This window comes from Euleptes europaea, chromosome 19, assembly GCF_029931775.1.
Source record: "Euleptes europaea isolate rEulEur1 chromosome 19, rEulEur1.hap1, whole genome shotgun sequence".
In the NCBI taxonomy this organism is placed as follows: Eukaryota; Metazoa; Chordata; class Lepidosauria; order Squamata; family Sphaerodactylidae; genus Euleptes; species Euleptes europaea.
The window spans coordinates 1,493,641-1,510,478 of NC_079330.1; the positions used below are offsets into that span (position 1 = coordinate 1,493,641).

Sequence of the window (16,838 nt, forward strand, 5' to 3'; positions counted from 1 at the left end):
GAAATTCCACAACAGCTCTGCCCCGACACCTCCAACATTTTTCACCCCGTGCTCAGCTAGGCAATGGATGGTCAGCAGAACAGATGGGTTGGGGAGAGGAAACCAGGGTAGTGGTGGTAAGAAAGATCTTCAGAAAAATTAGTTTTTGCAGCCACATATGACGTCTGCTTCAGTTAACTCCTCCGTTCCCTCTGGGCCTTGCTCCGTCCCAGGCTGGCCTCCAGTTCCTTCACTTTCAAAATGACTTTGATATGATATGAGAACCATCTTCAAGTACTTGAAGGGCTGTCATATGGAGGATGGTGCCGAGTTGTTTTCTGTTGCCCCAGAAGGTCGGACCAGAACCAACGGGTTGAAATTAAATCAAAAGAGTTTCCATCTAGACATTAGGAGGAACTTTCTAACAGAGCGGTTCCTCAGTGGAACAGGCTTCTTCTGGAGGTTTTTAAGCAGAGGCTAGATGGTCATCTGTCAGCAATGCTGATTCTATGACCTTAGGCAGTTCATGAGAGGGAGGGGATTTTGGCCATCTTCTGAGCATGGAGTAGGGGTCACTGGGGGTGTGTGGGGGAGATAGTTGTGACATTCCTGCATTGTGCAGGGGGTTGGACTAGATGACCCTGGTGGTCCCTTCCAACTCTGATTCTATGTGAATTTTATGGCATGCAAAGATCCGCTTCTTCTTGGTTGGACCTGAGCTTGGTTGGTCAGCTTCACTCGGTGTCTGCAGCTTCAGGGTAGGGGGAGTCGACTTCCCTCCCCCCACACTCTTCTTGATCCTAGATCTCAGGATCATGGTCTATTCACTATTAGCCCCATTTGTTTGCTGGAATTATTTCTGCCTTTGGTATTCCAATGTGGGCCTGTCAGTGTGGTGCAGTGGCTACAGCACTGGACTGGGGCCTGGCAGCCCCATTAGGGTTGCCAACCTCCAGGTAGTAGCTGGAGAACTTCCACTATTACAACTGATCTCCAGCTAATAGAGATCAGTTCAGCTGGAGAAAATGGCCACTTTGGCAATTGGACTCTATGGCTTTGAAGTCCCTCCCCTAGCCCAAACCATGCCCTCCTCAGACTCCGCCCCAACAATCTCCAGGTATTTCACAATCCAGAGCTGGCAACCCTAGGCTCCATACCCCCATTTGGCCAGGAATCTCCCTGCAGAGGATGTTACAATGATAAAATGTACTACTAATAAATTATACAGGAGAGCTAATGTGGTGTAGCGGTTAAGAGTGGCAGGCTGTGATCTGGAGAACTGGTTTTGATTCCCCGCTCTTCCATATGGAGCCTGCCGGGGTGACCTTGGGCCAGTCACGGTTCTCTCCGGACTCTCTCAGCCCACACGGAGGCAGGCAATGGCAAACCCCCTCTGAATGTCTCTTGCCTTGAAACCCCTACGGGGATTGCTAAGACATGACGCACACACAATAAACTATGTTGAGCTAGATTTGACTCCAGTAGCTCCTTGGAGACCAACAAGATTTTGGGGGGTATAAGATTTTGAGAGTCGAAGCTCCTTTTTTCAGGTGTACCCTGAAAACTTTGTTGGTGTCTACGGTGCCTCTGGACTCGAATTTAGCTTTTTTTACACCAGACCAACACAGCTACCCTCTGATACGAATAAATTGTATATAAATGTAGTAAAGAGCCAGCATGGTGTAGTAGTGGTTAAGAGCGGTGGTTTGGAGCGGTGGACTCTGATCTGGAAGACCGGGTTTGATTCCCCACTCCTCCACATGAGCGGCGGAGGCTAATCTGGTGAACTGGATTTGTTTCCCCACCCCTACACACAAAGCCAGCTGGGTGACCTTGGGCTAGTCACAGTTCCATTAAGAGCTCAGCCCCACCTACCTCACAGGGTGTCTGTTGTGGGGAGGGGAAGGGAAGGTGATTGTAAGCCTGTTTGAGTCTCCCTTAAGTGGTAGGGAAAGTTGGCATATAAAAACAAACTCTTCTTCTTCTGAAAAAATGATTTTCTGTAATCTATGGCATTCCTTGCAATAGCAAACCACCTCTGCTCAGTCATTTGCCTTGAAAGCCCCTTGCTGGGGCTGCCATAAGTCAGCTGCGACTTGAAGGCACTGTACACGTAGGCAGGGCCTCCCTTCATCTTGAGGAATGAGCCGCCTACTGCTGCTGGGGTCCTCCACACCCAGCCCCCCCAACAAGCTCTTTGTTTGGATTGTGGCCCCTGTTTTTAGCCAGATTTCCACGTTGCAGTGTCCACCCTGGGCAGTCCCTTTGAAATGATGGGCTCGGTTACAGTTGACCAGTTCGGCGGCTGAGCAGAGACAGAAAGAGAGAAAAGCCGCCTCTCCAGCCAGCCACCCCCCCAGTGCGCCGCTGAACATGCCGGTCCCCAGCTGAGCTTTAAATGACTTTTTCATTTTCCGAGGGCGGCCGGCTCGTCTGCTTGGTATTCTCGGCCTCCCCCGCCAACGCGCCTTTCATTCAGCTCGGGCCGAATTACTAGATTAAAACGCAGAGCCGCGATTATGCGATCGTGTTTTCTGCTCCGGCCTTCACGCCGCCGAACCTTAAACTATGTTAAACTGTAATCAAAACTGGATGAGGGTTTTTTTGCGGGGGTGGGGAGTGAATGGACAGGTTGAGAGAAGAGCTACCGAAATGAATAGCAGATGGAGGTGATTGGTTCTCTGTGGCTGGATTTTCATGGGTAGGGGGAGACCCAATCTTGTCCCTTGCTTTGGGATATTTCTCAGTCCCCCTCTTGACAGTTAAACAAGCTTTCGGGGGGGGGGGGGTTTGCGGAGACACATTATTCTGTAGAAATCTTATTTCATCCTTGTCCCTGGCGTCTTTCTCATTTAGGGTCCAGCACTCCCTCAGACAGTCTCGAAGGAAAATGGTGTGTACATGTCAGCATGTGGGTGTGTGAGTGAGTGAGAGAGAGAGATGGGGGGGGGGGGTAACAGAGGTTTTTTTCAGTAATTCTTTTGGCTCCTGTAGCTGCTGCCACCTTCTTCTTCTTCGTCTGATTTAAGAAGGCTTCTTTGCATTTTGATGGATTTCACAGTCTCTCCATCCTATCCTTTCCACCAAACAGAATGTCAGAAGGGGGGGCGTCTGTCAGTAGCACAACATCTCTAGAAGGCTGGAGGGAGGGGGGTCCTTAAATTTTTTTTTTTTAATATATCAAATGTTTTATTGACTCTCTGGGAAATTTTCTGATCTGGCAAGGAGGGAGAAACACGGAATTTCAAACCACCAAAAGCTACATCTGATATTGGAAAGGAAAGCACGGGGAGAAATGGTCTCTTTCTCCCCCCCCCCTCTCTTTAATGCACATGGAATTGGGCTGTCTGTGGGCTGCTGTGATCTGGAGGGTCCAATGAGTGAGTCTAGCATATTTGACCAGTGAGATTTTCCCACCTTGTGTGAAGCATAGTGGCTAATACAGCACACTGCACATGGCTAGTGTGTCTTGACACTGCTTTCAAGCATTGCAACCCATGCATACGTGTTCATGAAGCCAGCTGGGTGACCTTGGGCTAGTCACAGTTCTCTTCGAGCTCACTCAGCCTCACCTATCTCACAAGGTGTCTGTTGTGGGGAGAGGAAAAGAAGGAGATTATAAGCCGGTTTGATTCTTCTTTAAAAAAAGGTAGAGAAAATTGGCGTATAAAAATCAACCCTTCCTCTTCTTCAAGACAGGAATCATCTGCCACATCAGGGCCTAGCACTATTAGGGCCTAATGGTTACAGCTGGTAGACTTCAACCCAAAACCTCGGCCTTAAGACTGTAAGAAGAGCCCTGTCAAAGGTCCATCTGGACAGGTGTTCCATCAGTAGCCAGTAGGTTTGCCAACTTGAGGCTGGGAAATTCCTGGAGTGTTTGGGGGTGGAGCCTGGGGAGAGCGGGTTTTGGGGAAGGGAAGGAGCTCAGCAGGGTATAATGCCATAGACTCCTCCCTCTAAAGCAGGAATTTTCTCCAGGGGAAATTATCTCTGTCACCTGGAGATGAGTTGTAATTCCAAGAGATCTCCAGGACCCCACCTGGATGTTGGCAACCCTAGTAGCTAATAAGGGGAGCCTCTTTCCTTTCACAAACAGGGAATGAGAGTAGCAAAGCTCCCCCAGTTTCCTCTGAGGTACGCTGCCTCTGAACATGGCAGACCTGTTTTGGCTATCGCGGCTAACAGCTGTCGAAACCGATTAGCCGATCCTCTGTGTGTTCGTCAAGCCCTGTTCTGAGAGCCACCTCAACTAACAGCTATTGCCGCAAGCAAAAACCATGATTTCCGCAATTAGATTATACGTCGCACATCTTTTTTGTCTCCGTCCTGAATCTTGAAGGCTTGAGGAAAATGGAGAAGAAATCAAGGGCTGCGTTTTCCGAGTTGGCGAACGAGTCCACCGGATTCTGTCTGCCTTCCATCAAAGAGCTTTGTAAAAAGGCTTCGCTGGGATTCTGACCAGACCCTTGAATTCTTTTTTATGATGGTCCAGATGAGACCCAGAGATTGGGGAGGGGAGAATCGTGGAAGATAGAAGGAGGAAAGAACCATCTTGGAAGACATGCCTAACCCCCCTGCCCCCTTTCAAATATACACAGGCCAGCCAATCTCCCATTTAATGAATGCGTCTCCATGTCTGTGCTGGATGGTGAATCCTTCCAGACGCCACTGAGGTGCTTGAAGAAAAGACAAGGGGCCCTCAGTGCGCCTCAAGGGTTCCAGCTGAGCCTGGAGGGCCTTGCTGTGGCCAATTTCTGCCTAATCCTGTTGATTAATTTAAGTTTAAGGCCGAAGAGGCTCCCTGAAGTGATCAGAGGGAGGGACAGAAGCATAGTCTAGGGAGGGAAGGAAGGACGGACGGAAGGAAGGACCTCTTCGTTTTATATCTGGCTGATGGCTAGGGTTGCCCGTCTCCAGGTGGAGATCTCCCATAATTGGTTCCCCTGGAGAAAATGTCTGCTTTGGAGGGTGAAGTCTATGGCATTATACCCTGCTGAGCTCCTTTCCCGCCCCAAGCCCAGCCCAGCCCTCCACGCTCCGCCCTTCAAATCTCTAGAATTTCCCAACTCAGAATTGGCCACCCTAAGCTTTGGGATGCTGGATTTGACCAGGTCCCTCATCCTGTTCCAATCAGAAAAATGCCTGCACACACAAAGCTCCCTTCTACTGAGTCGGACCCTTGGGCCCCACTACTCCAGCGCCATCTGCTCTGACTGGCAACCACCTCCACAATTTCAGGCAGATCCTTTTGGCAGGAGATGCCAAGGAGCAAACCTGGGATCTTGCCATGCCCCACCAGTGAGCCTTCCATCAAGTATGAACTTGATTGCTTTATACTGGATCCAACCATTGGTCAATCTGGCTAGTATTGCCAACTCTGACTGGCAGCAGCTTGCTAGGCTGTTGGGTGCAGGAAGGTCTTTCCCAGGACCAGCTACCACTGCAGGTGGTCGGACTGAATCTGGGGGCCTATGGATGCCAAGAAGTTATTATGCCACTCATTTGTGGGCTGGGCTGAAGGTGTACCCACGGAGAGCGGGGACTACTGGCCCGTTTCTACTGTGATCTGACACACCTATTGGTTGTGAGTCTTCTTGCAGAGGTGGACCTTGGTCTTCTCGAGTCCTCTGATGTTCTGAAGCCAGGGCGCAGACTCAGGATTAGTTATCCCTTCAGGTGATCCAGAGTCCACACCCTTGCTGTGTAAATATAAAACTAATGGGCGGGAACTGGAGCCGTAGCATTGGAGAAACAACGGAATAAAACACTGTGCAATTTTTGCAATACCGAAAATACCCTTCTGACTCCTGTAACCATTTGCACAAGGCTTCGTTGCCCTGATGTGTATGTATTGGGCCCTTGCAGTAGCCAAGGAGGCAATTCTCTGGCTCTGGGTGAAGGAAAGCATGACACCATTCACCCACCCCCTCAGGTTCTCTGGTTGCTGCGAACTTTCTCTGCCTCTTCTCTCTACCCCAAATTCTTCTCCACCCTCCCTCATCCTGTCCCACTTTGGCTGGCAACATTCGCCATCGCCGCACAAGAATGCAGCCAACGGGCCTCACGTTCCACAACTAATGCATTTCCACACGCTAGGTTGCACCCTAAAAATTGGCTCCGCCTTCCATCCCTTTGTACACTGCTTCCCCTCCCCACCCCTGGGGGTGTCTGTGCTCTTTGCATACCTCTGGGGTCACATCAAAGCATACCGCTTCCCTGCCACAAGGGCAGGTGAGCCCCTTCCAGCCATCATGAAGGAGTCCCGGTCCAGTTCTTGTTGCTGTTTCTGGAATTAAAGTGAACAGGTTGTTGTGCTTTAGGGGTTGGCGCTTCTACCATAGAGATACAGGAACAGAGCAGCACCCCTCTTTATGCCCAGGGGCCATTGCATAGGGGAAGGGTTGTGGGGCTCAGTGGTTCCAGGTTCAATCCTTCGCATCTTCAGTTAAAGGTAGCAGTTACTGAGAGAGGCCTTGGAGAGCTGCTGCCAGTCAAGAGTGTCTCTGGGCCCAGCCCTGCTTCGGCTGCAGCCAGTCCTCTTTTCCCTCTGAGCTCTCCGCTCCACCTGGCCAGGCTTCCACACTTGCCTCTCTTTGTCCTCAACAGGTAACCGGCTGGACGAAGGCTCTGACGTAGAATCCGAACCGGACCTTCCCCTGAAGCGCAAGCAGCGTCGCAGCCGGACCACCTTCACCGCGGAGCAGCTGGAGGAGCTGGAGAAGGCCTTCGAGAGGACTCATTACCCGGACATCTACACCCGGGAGGAGCTAGCCCAGAGGACCAAACTCACCGAGGCCCGAGTCCAGGTGAGAGGGGCGGGCCGGGCAGGGAGCTCCATATCGAATCCACAGATGGGGGGTTTGTTGTTTTATGGTTTGCTGTCCTCAGAGCTGGATGGCTGAGGGACAGCTTCAAACCCCCTCCAATAAATAATAACTTAGGGAAATGGTGCTGTAGTGGCACCCAAGCCTTGCCCATGTGCTGGAATCTTTTGCTTCAAGAGATCAGTTGCTAGTCCTCAAGCTAGGCCCCTGTATAGGGTTGCCAACCTCCAGGTCCCCTCTCTCCATTGCTGTTTAACTTGGCTATGGAGGTATTGGCATCTTGTTGAGAATTTCTGTAGGTTATCTGATAGCTGCACTCCATTTGCCCTTCATTCCAGTGTAACCAGGAAAATTTCTGAAGTGAACAGATCAGCTTTTCGTGGTTCCCACATTTTGTTTGCATCTTCTCCCTACCCCCCACCCCCACACTTGCATCTTTTGCAAACCAAACACTGCAGAAGCGGCAGTTTTGTTCTGATCAGGTGCACGATTACATTACAAAAGTCCCCCCCCCCAGTCTTTTGCTCATTCCTGTACACCAGAAAAACGTCACATCAAAAGAATCTAGAGGCAGCTGTAACTACAAGCACATCCAGATTGCTTCCCTAATGTAAAGCTGTGCATTAGAGATGTGGCAGAAGGGGAAATGTCCGGGTACATTGCAGGTCGTGTGGCAAGCTGCCCATGCGCAGAGGCTATACAGTTTCAGAGGGTAGCTGCCTTGGTCTGCAGTAAAAGAGCTGGATTCGCATCCCGTAGCGCCTTAGAGCCAAACAAGAATTTCTGGGTGTGATCTTTCGACAGTCAAAGCTCTTGCCGTGAAACTGAAATGGCGGCCTTAAAAACCAACCAGGCCAGCTCTCTGAAAAGTTCACTCTCGTCCTCGCTAACATGCCCCGGGGCTCCAGTACCCACTCCTGCCAGCTGGTGGACACTTGAGGTGCCCACAGTGCTGTCCAAAGGGTTTTGGCAGTCGGTGAGAGGCGGACAAAAAGACGCACAGACCTTTTCTTGGAAGCTGTGGTTTGTGAAGTCCTCCTCACCCCCCACAAGTGTGCGCACCCCCCACCATCCAGCCCATCCTCCCAGGCCCTTCGCCCGCCCTGCCCTTGCCAGAGTCCCCACAGCAGCTGTTTCCCTCGCCGCATTCCTGGTGGCTTTCTCATTCCTGTGCGCTGGCACGGTCGGTTTCTTCCCACCGCTTCTAAGCTGGCCGCCCCTTGTAAAATTTTCTGGGTATCAGAGCAGATCTGTTTACCGGCCCTTGAGACCTGCAAAGGGACGTTCTTGCTTAGGGGGGAAAGAAAGCCCTGACTCACTGATAACACATTGGGAGGGGATGTGGCTCAGTGGTAGAGCCTCTGCTTGGCATGCAGAAGGTCCCTGGTTCAATCCCCGGCATTCAGTACAAGGCAGCTAGGAAGGGGTTGTGGTTCAGTGGTAGAGCCTCTACTTGGCATGCAGAAGGGCCCAGGTTCAATCCCCAATGGCATCTCCAGTTAAAGGGACTAGGCAGGTAGGTGATGAGAAAGACCTCCGCCTGAGACCCTGGAGAGCTGCTGCCGGTCTGAGTAGACAATACTGACTTTGATGGACCAAGGGTCTGATTCAGTATAAGGCAGCTTCATGTGTTCATGTATGTGTTCATGTGTTCATGTTACCCGAACATTCACACTTTGCACCAGGGGTCAAAATCCAACCACCAGGCAGGTAGCCTCTCCTTTCCCACTTACTGTCTTTCCTCCCTCTCTTGTTTAAAGTTTTGAAAAGGGACTTGTCTGTGTAATGCTGCTTTTCAGCCCAGAATTGCCCCCCTCTCCAGTATCTTGCAGCAATTTAAAATACAGAGGTGTTATGGGTTTCTGACCTTGGTATGGCCTGGGTCCAGGCATGATAGAAGGAGGCATGCCTGGGGGCTCCTCTTCTCTCTCTGGCCTTGTCGGTGGCAGCTTGTCAGTGGGAAGAGGGGGTGCTCCACTGGAGCTGCGTCCAGGCTTAATAGAAGGGTGCCTGTCTGTGGCTCAGTCATAGAGCATCTGCTTGGGGTGCAAAAGGTCCCAGGTTCAATCCCCGGCATCTCCAGTTGAAAAGATCAGGCAGTAGATGATGTGAAAGAGCCTTTTTCTGCCTGAGACCCTGGAGAGCTGCTGCCAGTCAGAGTACACACTACTGACCACGGGCCTGATTGAGGTAGCTTTATGTGTTCATGGGAGGGAGGGGCTCTCAGCTGGAGTTGATGGACCGGGCACCAACCTTGAGAGTGAAGAAGAGGCTGGACTCTTCCCCCTTCTGGCCATGTCATAGTGTGGGGTGAACAATCTGAGGCTACCCTGGAGGTCAGATGTGACTGTGGAAGGTGTTGAGATATTTGAAGGGCCATCCTGGTGTCCACCTTGGAGGAAGGGAAGCTTCTTCCAGTAGGGCATGAGGAGCGTGAACCTGGTGGAAGGGGTCACCAGCAGTGGCTTCCCTGTGGATCTAACTGACACACTGTTTTGACCTTCCTGCTGTTCTGCATTGTTTGGGTTCATCCCAAAGTGTTTTTTTATGCACTCCCCATCTCTCTCTTTATAGAAGATGTGCCAGTTGCTTCCAGAGGTTTCATCTTTCATGGGGGGGGTGGGGGCAGTTGGCTTGCAGTTGGGATGGGCAGCTGCCCGGAGATGGCACTGAGGTCAGTGGCAGTCCACTTGGGAGGTCATGGGATGTAGGCGAAGAGGGCAGCCTGGCGAGCAAAACCCTTCAGCTCCCAGGCGTTGCTGCCGCTGGGACTCGTCCTCTCTGGAAGACGGTCTCCCATCCCTGTTTCCACTTAGCCCCGGCTCACTCACCCGCCCATCCATCTTCCTCCAGCATCGAGTCCTTATTAAGCCAAGAGGCTCCTGGGGGACCTGCTTTCCCCACAAACAGGGCGCCCACCTGACCTCCCTTCTAACTGACAAATTGTGGGAGCTGACCCAGAGCCGCCCTAATTCACTCCAGCTTCTCCCCCGGCAGGGAAGTGTCTGTGCAGCTGTTGTGCTGGGAGGGGAGCAGCGCAGCTACCATCCCAAGGCCCTGCTGCTCTGGACTGTTTTGTGGAGCAGGTCTTTTTTCTGCATGGGGGCGGGGGAGGGGAAGAGCAGCCCGGACACTCAAGGGAAAGAAAGAAAGAAAGAAAGAAAGAAAGAAAGAAAGAAAGAAAGAAAGAAAGAAAGAAAGAAAGAAAGAAAGAAAGAAAGAAAGAAAGAAAGAAAGAAAGAAAGAAAGAAAGAGCCAGCCAGCCATTGGACAGTAATTCCCAAGTCATGGTGCAAAAATAGTACATGAGAGTGGACCCTAAATGATGCCGCCACCTCCCCCCAAGCCAGTTTTGGTATTGCCCCCCCACCAGAGCTTTTAATTATCTTTTGGCGCTCCTTGGAATAATGTTGGTGCCTTCTTCATCCCTGATAGGCTAAGAGGTCCCATCTGACTCACCCAGGAAGTCTTGCCTCTGGCTTCCTCATTGGCCCTCAGTGATGTACATGTGAAGCTGCCTTATACTGAATCAGACCCTTGAGGGTCCATCAAAGTCAGTATTGTCTACTCAGACCACGGCTCTCCAGGGGGTCTTGGTGCAGGGGTCTTTCTGATCACCTACCTGCCTAGCCCCTTTTAACTGGAGAGGCCAGGGATTGAACCTGGGACCTTCTGCATGCACATAGTCAAATCAGACGGGTGGTGTGATCCTTGCTGGGCTGGGATCTTCCCACATAACAAATTCAGGAAGGAGAAACAAGCAGCAGCTGTGAGGGCGGGAAGGGAAGGGGGGGCGGATGAGAGGCAACAATTAGAGGAAAACTCTGACCTCAAAATATTTACACTATCGATATGGGTTTTTTTGGAAAATATTTCTACCTCTACCAAACTTACATTTTCATCCTGAAAATAAAAAATGCAGACTATTCAGCACAGTTTTTGATGCACACATGGCAGGGTTGCCAGGTCCCTTTTTGCAACTGGCGGGAGGTTTTTGGGGCGGAGCCGGAGGAGGGCGGGATTTGAGGAGGGGTTTCTGAATTTCCCTCTCAAACCATTGATTGATATTGAAAGGCTTATACCTCCTTAGATATTGCGATTTCCTACTTCGCTGTACCATTAATGTGCAATCTGGCACTTATCTCAGCTTTGCTTCGGCTGAGAGTCTGACCTGTGGGGATCCAATGGGAGGGGCTTGCATCTGTCAGATTTTCTATTGATTAAGCAGGTTGAGCTCCACCCCTCCCAGGCAGGATCTTCTCTGATTGGCAGGGGTGGAGTGGGAGGGGCTGAGCTGTTAATAAAGCCCAACTTGCTTCCATCTTTCTCCATCCCGTAATGCTTCCTTCCAGGCAACCTGGACATATCTGGAGATGTCCACTGCATCAGATAGCTTTGGCATGCATAAGAACAATTTGCAAAGGATATCAGCTCAACCTAGCCAATCTGATCCAGCAAGATCTTTTCTTTTCTTTTTTTAAATTCTGGACATTTTAAAAATTAATTGACCTTCTCTTGATTGTTTGGGGCATCTTTGGAAATTTACACTTTGTTGACGAGTTTTTGGTCCAAGGACTGGTGGGTGTTTTTGTAAGAGAGTTTCTTCTTCTCTCGTGATTTATGCCCTCTCAACCAAGGACTTTCCCATCTGTTCTTCCCTGGCAGATGGCAGAAACAGAAGTGAGGGCAAAATGGAAGGAGGGAAAAGAACCCCCCCTCCCCCCCAAAAAAACCTAGGGGTTTCTCCTACATAGCTAGGGAAAGTGTCTGATTAAAACAGTCTCTTTATTGATTTACTTACTTTATTTATAGTCTTCCTTTCTCACTGAGACTCAAGGCGGATTACCCTGATTACCTTTCTTGTTGTACATAAAGCCACACCTCTGTTGGAAATATATCCATCCCATTGCCAGGGGTCAAAAGCAAATTTACTGGATAAAACTCCAGTGGCAGGAATGTCTGGATTCGGCATCTTGGCCCCTGAACGGTGGTGGTACAAACTCTGCCCCTAGAGTGGGGTGGGGGGAGTCACATGGGGAAGTCAGCAGCCTCCCGACGGCCCCCTCCCCATCTTGACCCTGCAGATTCGGTCTTGGAAGCAACAGGCTGCCACTCCAGGATTAGCTTTTTCGGTAACAGGATCCCCCTGGCAGGAGAATCTTTTAGTGGCTGATAAAACCTTAACTGTGGTGGAGTGAAAACAGGTTCGCTTTGAAGTGGGGCTCCCGCTACCCTCTCCACGCTCAATCCTGTATATTTTAACACCAATAAAATGATTTATAAGCATAAAAGAAAAAAAGTCTTCAGCTACCTTTCAAAAGATGGGTGAGAGGGAGAATGGCGGGGATGGATTTTGCATCATCTTTTAGGCTTCTCTGCCCCCTCCCTCTTCCCCACCACCACTATGAAGGCTGCAAATAAGAGGCGCAAGGGAGGAACTGACTTGTCTGGGACTTGAAAACCCCCAACTGCTTCCCCCTCCCTTTGGAGTGGGTAGACCCATGGAGCAGGACCTAGTCTAGCATCCTTTTCCAGCTGTGGTCCCCCAGATGCTTCCAGGAAACCCAAAGCTCTCTGCCTGGCTGTTCCCCCCAAGCATCTGATGTTCAAAGATATACTTCACTTGAACACAGAGACTCTGTTTTGATGTGATGGCTATGAGCTGTGCTCAGCCCTCTCCTCCAGGAGTCGGTCTAAATGGTAACCCTGAAGACATCGGTGCTGCATTGTGCAAAAAATCACTTTCACCAGAATGTGATTCTCCAAGGGAGTGATGCCTCCAGGCACATTATTTGTTGAGAAATGAGGGCCAACCCAAGCAGCTGCCCCTGGGGCTGGGCCCCTTAGCAGGGCGCTGGGTGTGGGTGGGTGCCCAGGCATACCAACCCCTGCTGGCGGGCCTGCTGGCCGAATCCTTTCTGCTCCAGCTGGAATCTCACCACGACCTTAGGCCCTTAGGTCTGTCTACAGCCCCACTGCCTGAGACTCTTCTAAATGGAGGTGCCAGGGACTGATCCTTTGAGTAGATCATACACTTACCCGTACATCTTTTTTTAAAAAAATAATAATAATGCCAGCAGAGATCTACAGGAACTGTAGGAATTGTTTTATTTAATCTGGAAGGCCTCAGGGCTGATCTCCGTTGCAGAAGGCAGGGCAGGCGAGGGGGGTCTTGATCGGGGGGGGGGAGGGGGAAGTATGCTGCTGAGAAAGACGAGGCTAAAGCTTTTGCGACGTTTTGAGAAATGCATCTGGGGGCCTCTCCTGGGCCTAAAGGGCTAAGAAACATGATTAAATTTCACAGCAACCAAGGGGAAAAATTGAACAAAAACCCGAGCCTGAAAAGCGAGTGGGTCGGGGAGTCTGGGGAGGGAGGCGTGAAGCTGGCCTCAAGAAATGCATGTTGACAGAAGATGTTTTTTAGATGGACAATTGGAAGGCTGATAGCAGCCTGGCTTTGGGGGAGCTGGAGTGGACTTTTTTACCTCCCGCTTGTTCATCTCTACGGCCTTCTCTTCGCTTCTCCTCTCAACCAGGAGCAGAAAGGGCTATTAAAGTGGACCTGGAGCGAGCCTGGTTGGCTACGCCACAGCAATGGCTAAGGCTGCCAGACCTCTCTTCGCCACTGGCGGGAGGTTTTTGGGGCAGAGCCTGAGGAGGGCGGGGTTTGGAGAGAGGAAGGACTTCAATGCCATAGAGTCCAACTGCCAAAGCGGCCATTTTCTCCAGGGGAACTGATCTCTATCGGCTGGAGATCAGTTGTAATAGCAGGAGATCTCCAGCCACTACCTGGAGGTTGGCAACCCTAGTGATAATCCAACCACTATGCCACCTCAGCTGTCTGTCTGGAGAGGCTAACGGGTCCCTTTCAGGAATCTCTGGGCACAGTCCCCTGGCGAGTCCCTCAAGAGCAATGGTCGGGCTGTGGAGACTGTGCTGGGCGAGACAGACGGTGCTTCAGGTCTCCCTTTGCACGAGCTTCTGCACTCCTGTATTCTAGAATCTTCTCTGCCCTGCTGGGCCACTTGCAGAGCAAAGGGCGTGCCTTCGCGTGAGTCACCCGTGTCAGTCTCTCTCTCCCCCAGGTCTGGTTCAGCAACCGAAGAGCCCGGTGGCGCAAGCAAGCAGGAGCCAACCAGCTGGCTGCCTTCAACCACCTCTTGCCAGGGGGGTTCCCACCCACCGGGATGCCAGCTTTGCCACCCTACCAGCTGCCAGATTCGACCTATCCAACGGCTGCGATTTCCCAAGGTGACTGCCGAGGGCTTGGGAACGGGGGAGGGGGTTGTCCACCTGCTCCCACACCTTTTTCTCGTCTGTCCTCCTCCATTTTCTTAAGGCCCCTCTGCTGAGCCTTCCTTTCCCATTTCCCTCACAAGTGACTGTGTGTCATCCCCCCCCCCCCCAGTGCAATGCTGGGCAGGCCTCTTGATCCCAAGAATGCAAAATTAATTCGCAGCGAGATTTGGGGGGAGCGAAAAACTCTGCCATACCTACCTCTCCACAGGGCTTTCTATCAGGAATACCTACCCCTCCCACAGACAGACTCATGATGCGCCACGCCTTAAGAGACAAGCATTCCCTTTCCGCTAGTTGGACTTTCCCCTCCCCTTCCCGCCTCATTCACAGCTCTTCCTGCCTGCAGACTCACCTCTTCAGTCCCTTGGCTGACTGAATCTTCCACGTCTCCCACAGCAGAGCCAAAGACAGCACAGTTTTGCCGTAAGGGGTGTGGGAAGCCCAGCAGGCTAAAGGGTCATTGTGCCATTAGCCTCACACACACATAGTGGCATCTCCCAAGATTCTGTGTGAGGATTTCCCTCACTTCTGTCACAGCAGAGCAACTCTGGTTTGCTGCAACTCTGGGGATACAGCCACCTCTTTTAATTCCCCCGTCTTCCTGCAGATGGGGGCAGCACCGTGCATAGACCCCAGCCTCTCCCGCCGTCCACCATGCACCAGGGAGGCCTGGCAGCCGCAGACTCCAGCTCAGCTTATGGGGCCAGGCACAGTTTCTCCAGCTATTCGGACAGCTTCATGAACCCTGCGGCTCCTGCAAACCACATGAACCCGGTCAGCAATGGCCTCTCTCCTCAGGTAAGTCGTTCCTGGCATCTCCTTATGCTGTGTCATTGAGCAGTTTTGAACTCTCACAGTGACAGCGCCCGATCGAGGATCCTCGTAGTTGTTCCCAAGGGCCGAGGAGGACCTCTGACCCAGTGGCTGACCCATACAGCTGTTGGGCTTGCAGGGACCCGCTCAAGTGCAAAACCCTGCCAGATGTGTATAGCTGCTGCCTTTCCCAAGAACAGCCCACTTGAAGCTGTCAGCATACCACGCCCTTCCCACCATGGTAGGGACTTTCCCAACATTCTCCTGCTCTGAATTTCTTCCCAGATGATGGAGTTCCAAATAATCTGATCTTGCGTCCAAAATGGAACTGTTAGGAATCCTCTGTAGTTTCATTTTTTAATTTCTGAATTTTGGATAGAACGCTATGTCCGCGTGTGCGTACATCTGGGGTTCTGCACCCTGGAGTGCCTTTGCTTTATGTTCTTCCCCCATCCCTGCGGTCAGTGTGCATTCATTTAAAATTACTCTTCATGCGATTGTACACACATACACACACACAAGATTGTTACTGATAAAATAGATAAATTATATCCAAGTTACATTCTATTCTTAAAGTGCAAACTGCATCCAGTCCTAATATAGCAAAACATTTATAAAATAAATGAGGGGGACTTTTATGCGGTGTTTCATTGGGGGCTCATCAAAAATGCAGTCGGGGGAAAGGCACAAAATTCAGTGGTGGCAACCGGCACATGCTCTGCTTCTCAAATTAATGTTAGAAGTTCTCCTAGTTAAATGGGGATTATGGAGGAGAGGGATGTCACACAGAGAGAAATTCCAAAACCACGAAAGCACGGAGCACAAAAGGGAGTCCGCTTGTTCACAGTCATTAGACAATACGAGCGATCTGTTTATTACCATCTGCCTTGCTGAAGAGAAATGCATTCTCATGGGGGGAAAGAGAAAGCCTTGCTCTGATTCTCAGATGTTGAGTTTGCATGTAGAAATTCTCATGCAGGGCCCTCAAGTCATGTACACCGCGCTCCAAAAAAGACAAAGCATTCAGAATCCAGATTGCAGCTGTGACGGTTGTGTTTTCCCTAATGGATGGATGGATGGGTGGATGGATATCTGATTTTGACAAGATTACATCACCTTTCCGCAGCTGCAGTCTGTGGTGTTTGATTGGTTGGTTGTTGCTGCAGGAAAATTTGGCCGGGAACTCCTTAACCGTGTTGAGCTGTTTGTGTGAATGGTCAGATGTATGCAGAAGCTGCAAATGACTGTCGTGGTTTGAGTTGCCAGCTTTGGATTTCAAAGCTCTTGTCTCGTGAGCCAGGACAAGGGGCAACGTTGAGGCAAGCAGAGCGTCTGGTGGGTCATGGATTGGACCTGAATGGAACCGGGGAGATAGTACAGGGGTATATTGCCAGCAGGATATATATATAGTACGGGGGTAAATTGCCAACATAGTGCCTTTCAGTGAGCAAAGCAACTCCCAAGTACACACGTGAACGCATATAAAGCTGCCTCATACTTAATCAGACCCTCGGTCCATCTAAGTCAGGATTGTCTGCTCAGACTGGCAGCAACTTTCCAGGGTTTCAGGCAAAAGTCTTCAGGCAGAAGTCTTTCGCGTCACCTACTAGCTGGTGCTTTTAACTGGAAATGTCGGGGGTTGGACCTGGGACCTTCTGCATGCCAAGCAGATACCCTACCACTGAGCCACAGCCCCTCCTCTTAGATCAGTGATCAATGTTAATCATGCTTGTGCAAATTGCTCCCTCCTCCGATTTTTGGAGAGATGTTGCTTCACCAACATGGTTCAAATGAGCGTCATGCTGCATTTTCAGGCACGGAAGGTGTTTGGGGGCAACATCGAAAGGGGGCTAGAGAAAGAGGGGTGGGGGAATGCCAAAGAGCAGGAGATGAGAAAGACCTTTCTGTTAGGGTTGCCAA

At 50.9% G+C, this 16,838-nt stretch overlaps 1 protein-coding gene across 4 annotated transcripts in view; it reads left to right on the plus strand.

The window, feature by feature from the left end:
* Positions 1-16,838, plus strand: part of PAX7 (paired box 7) — a 113,210-nt gene that overhangs the window by 57,781 nt on the left and 38,591 nt on the right. For all 4 annotated transcript variants that reach the window (XM_056865053.1, XM_056865056.1, XM_056865054.1 and 1 more), the window contains exons 5-7: positions 6,589-6,788; positions 13,892-14,057; positions 14,713-14,903. In XM_056865053.1, coding sequence (XP_056721031.1) covers positions 6,589-6,788; positions 13,892-14,057; positions 14,713-14,903 — 557 coding nt within the window. The remainder of the gene's footprint in view (positions 1-6,588; positions 6,789-13,891; positions 14,058-14,712; positions 14,904-16,838) is intronic.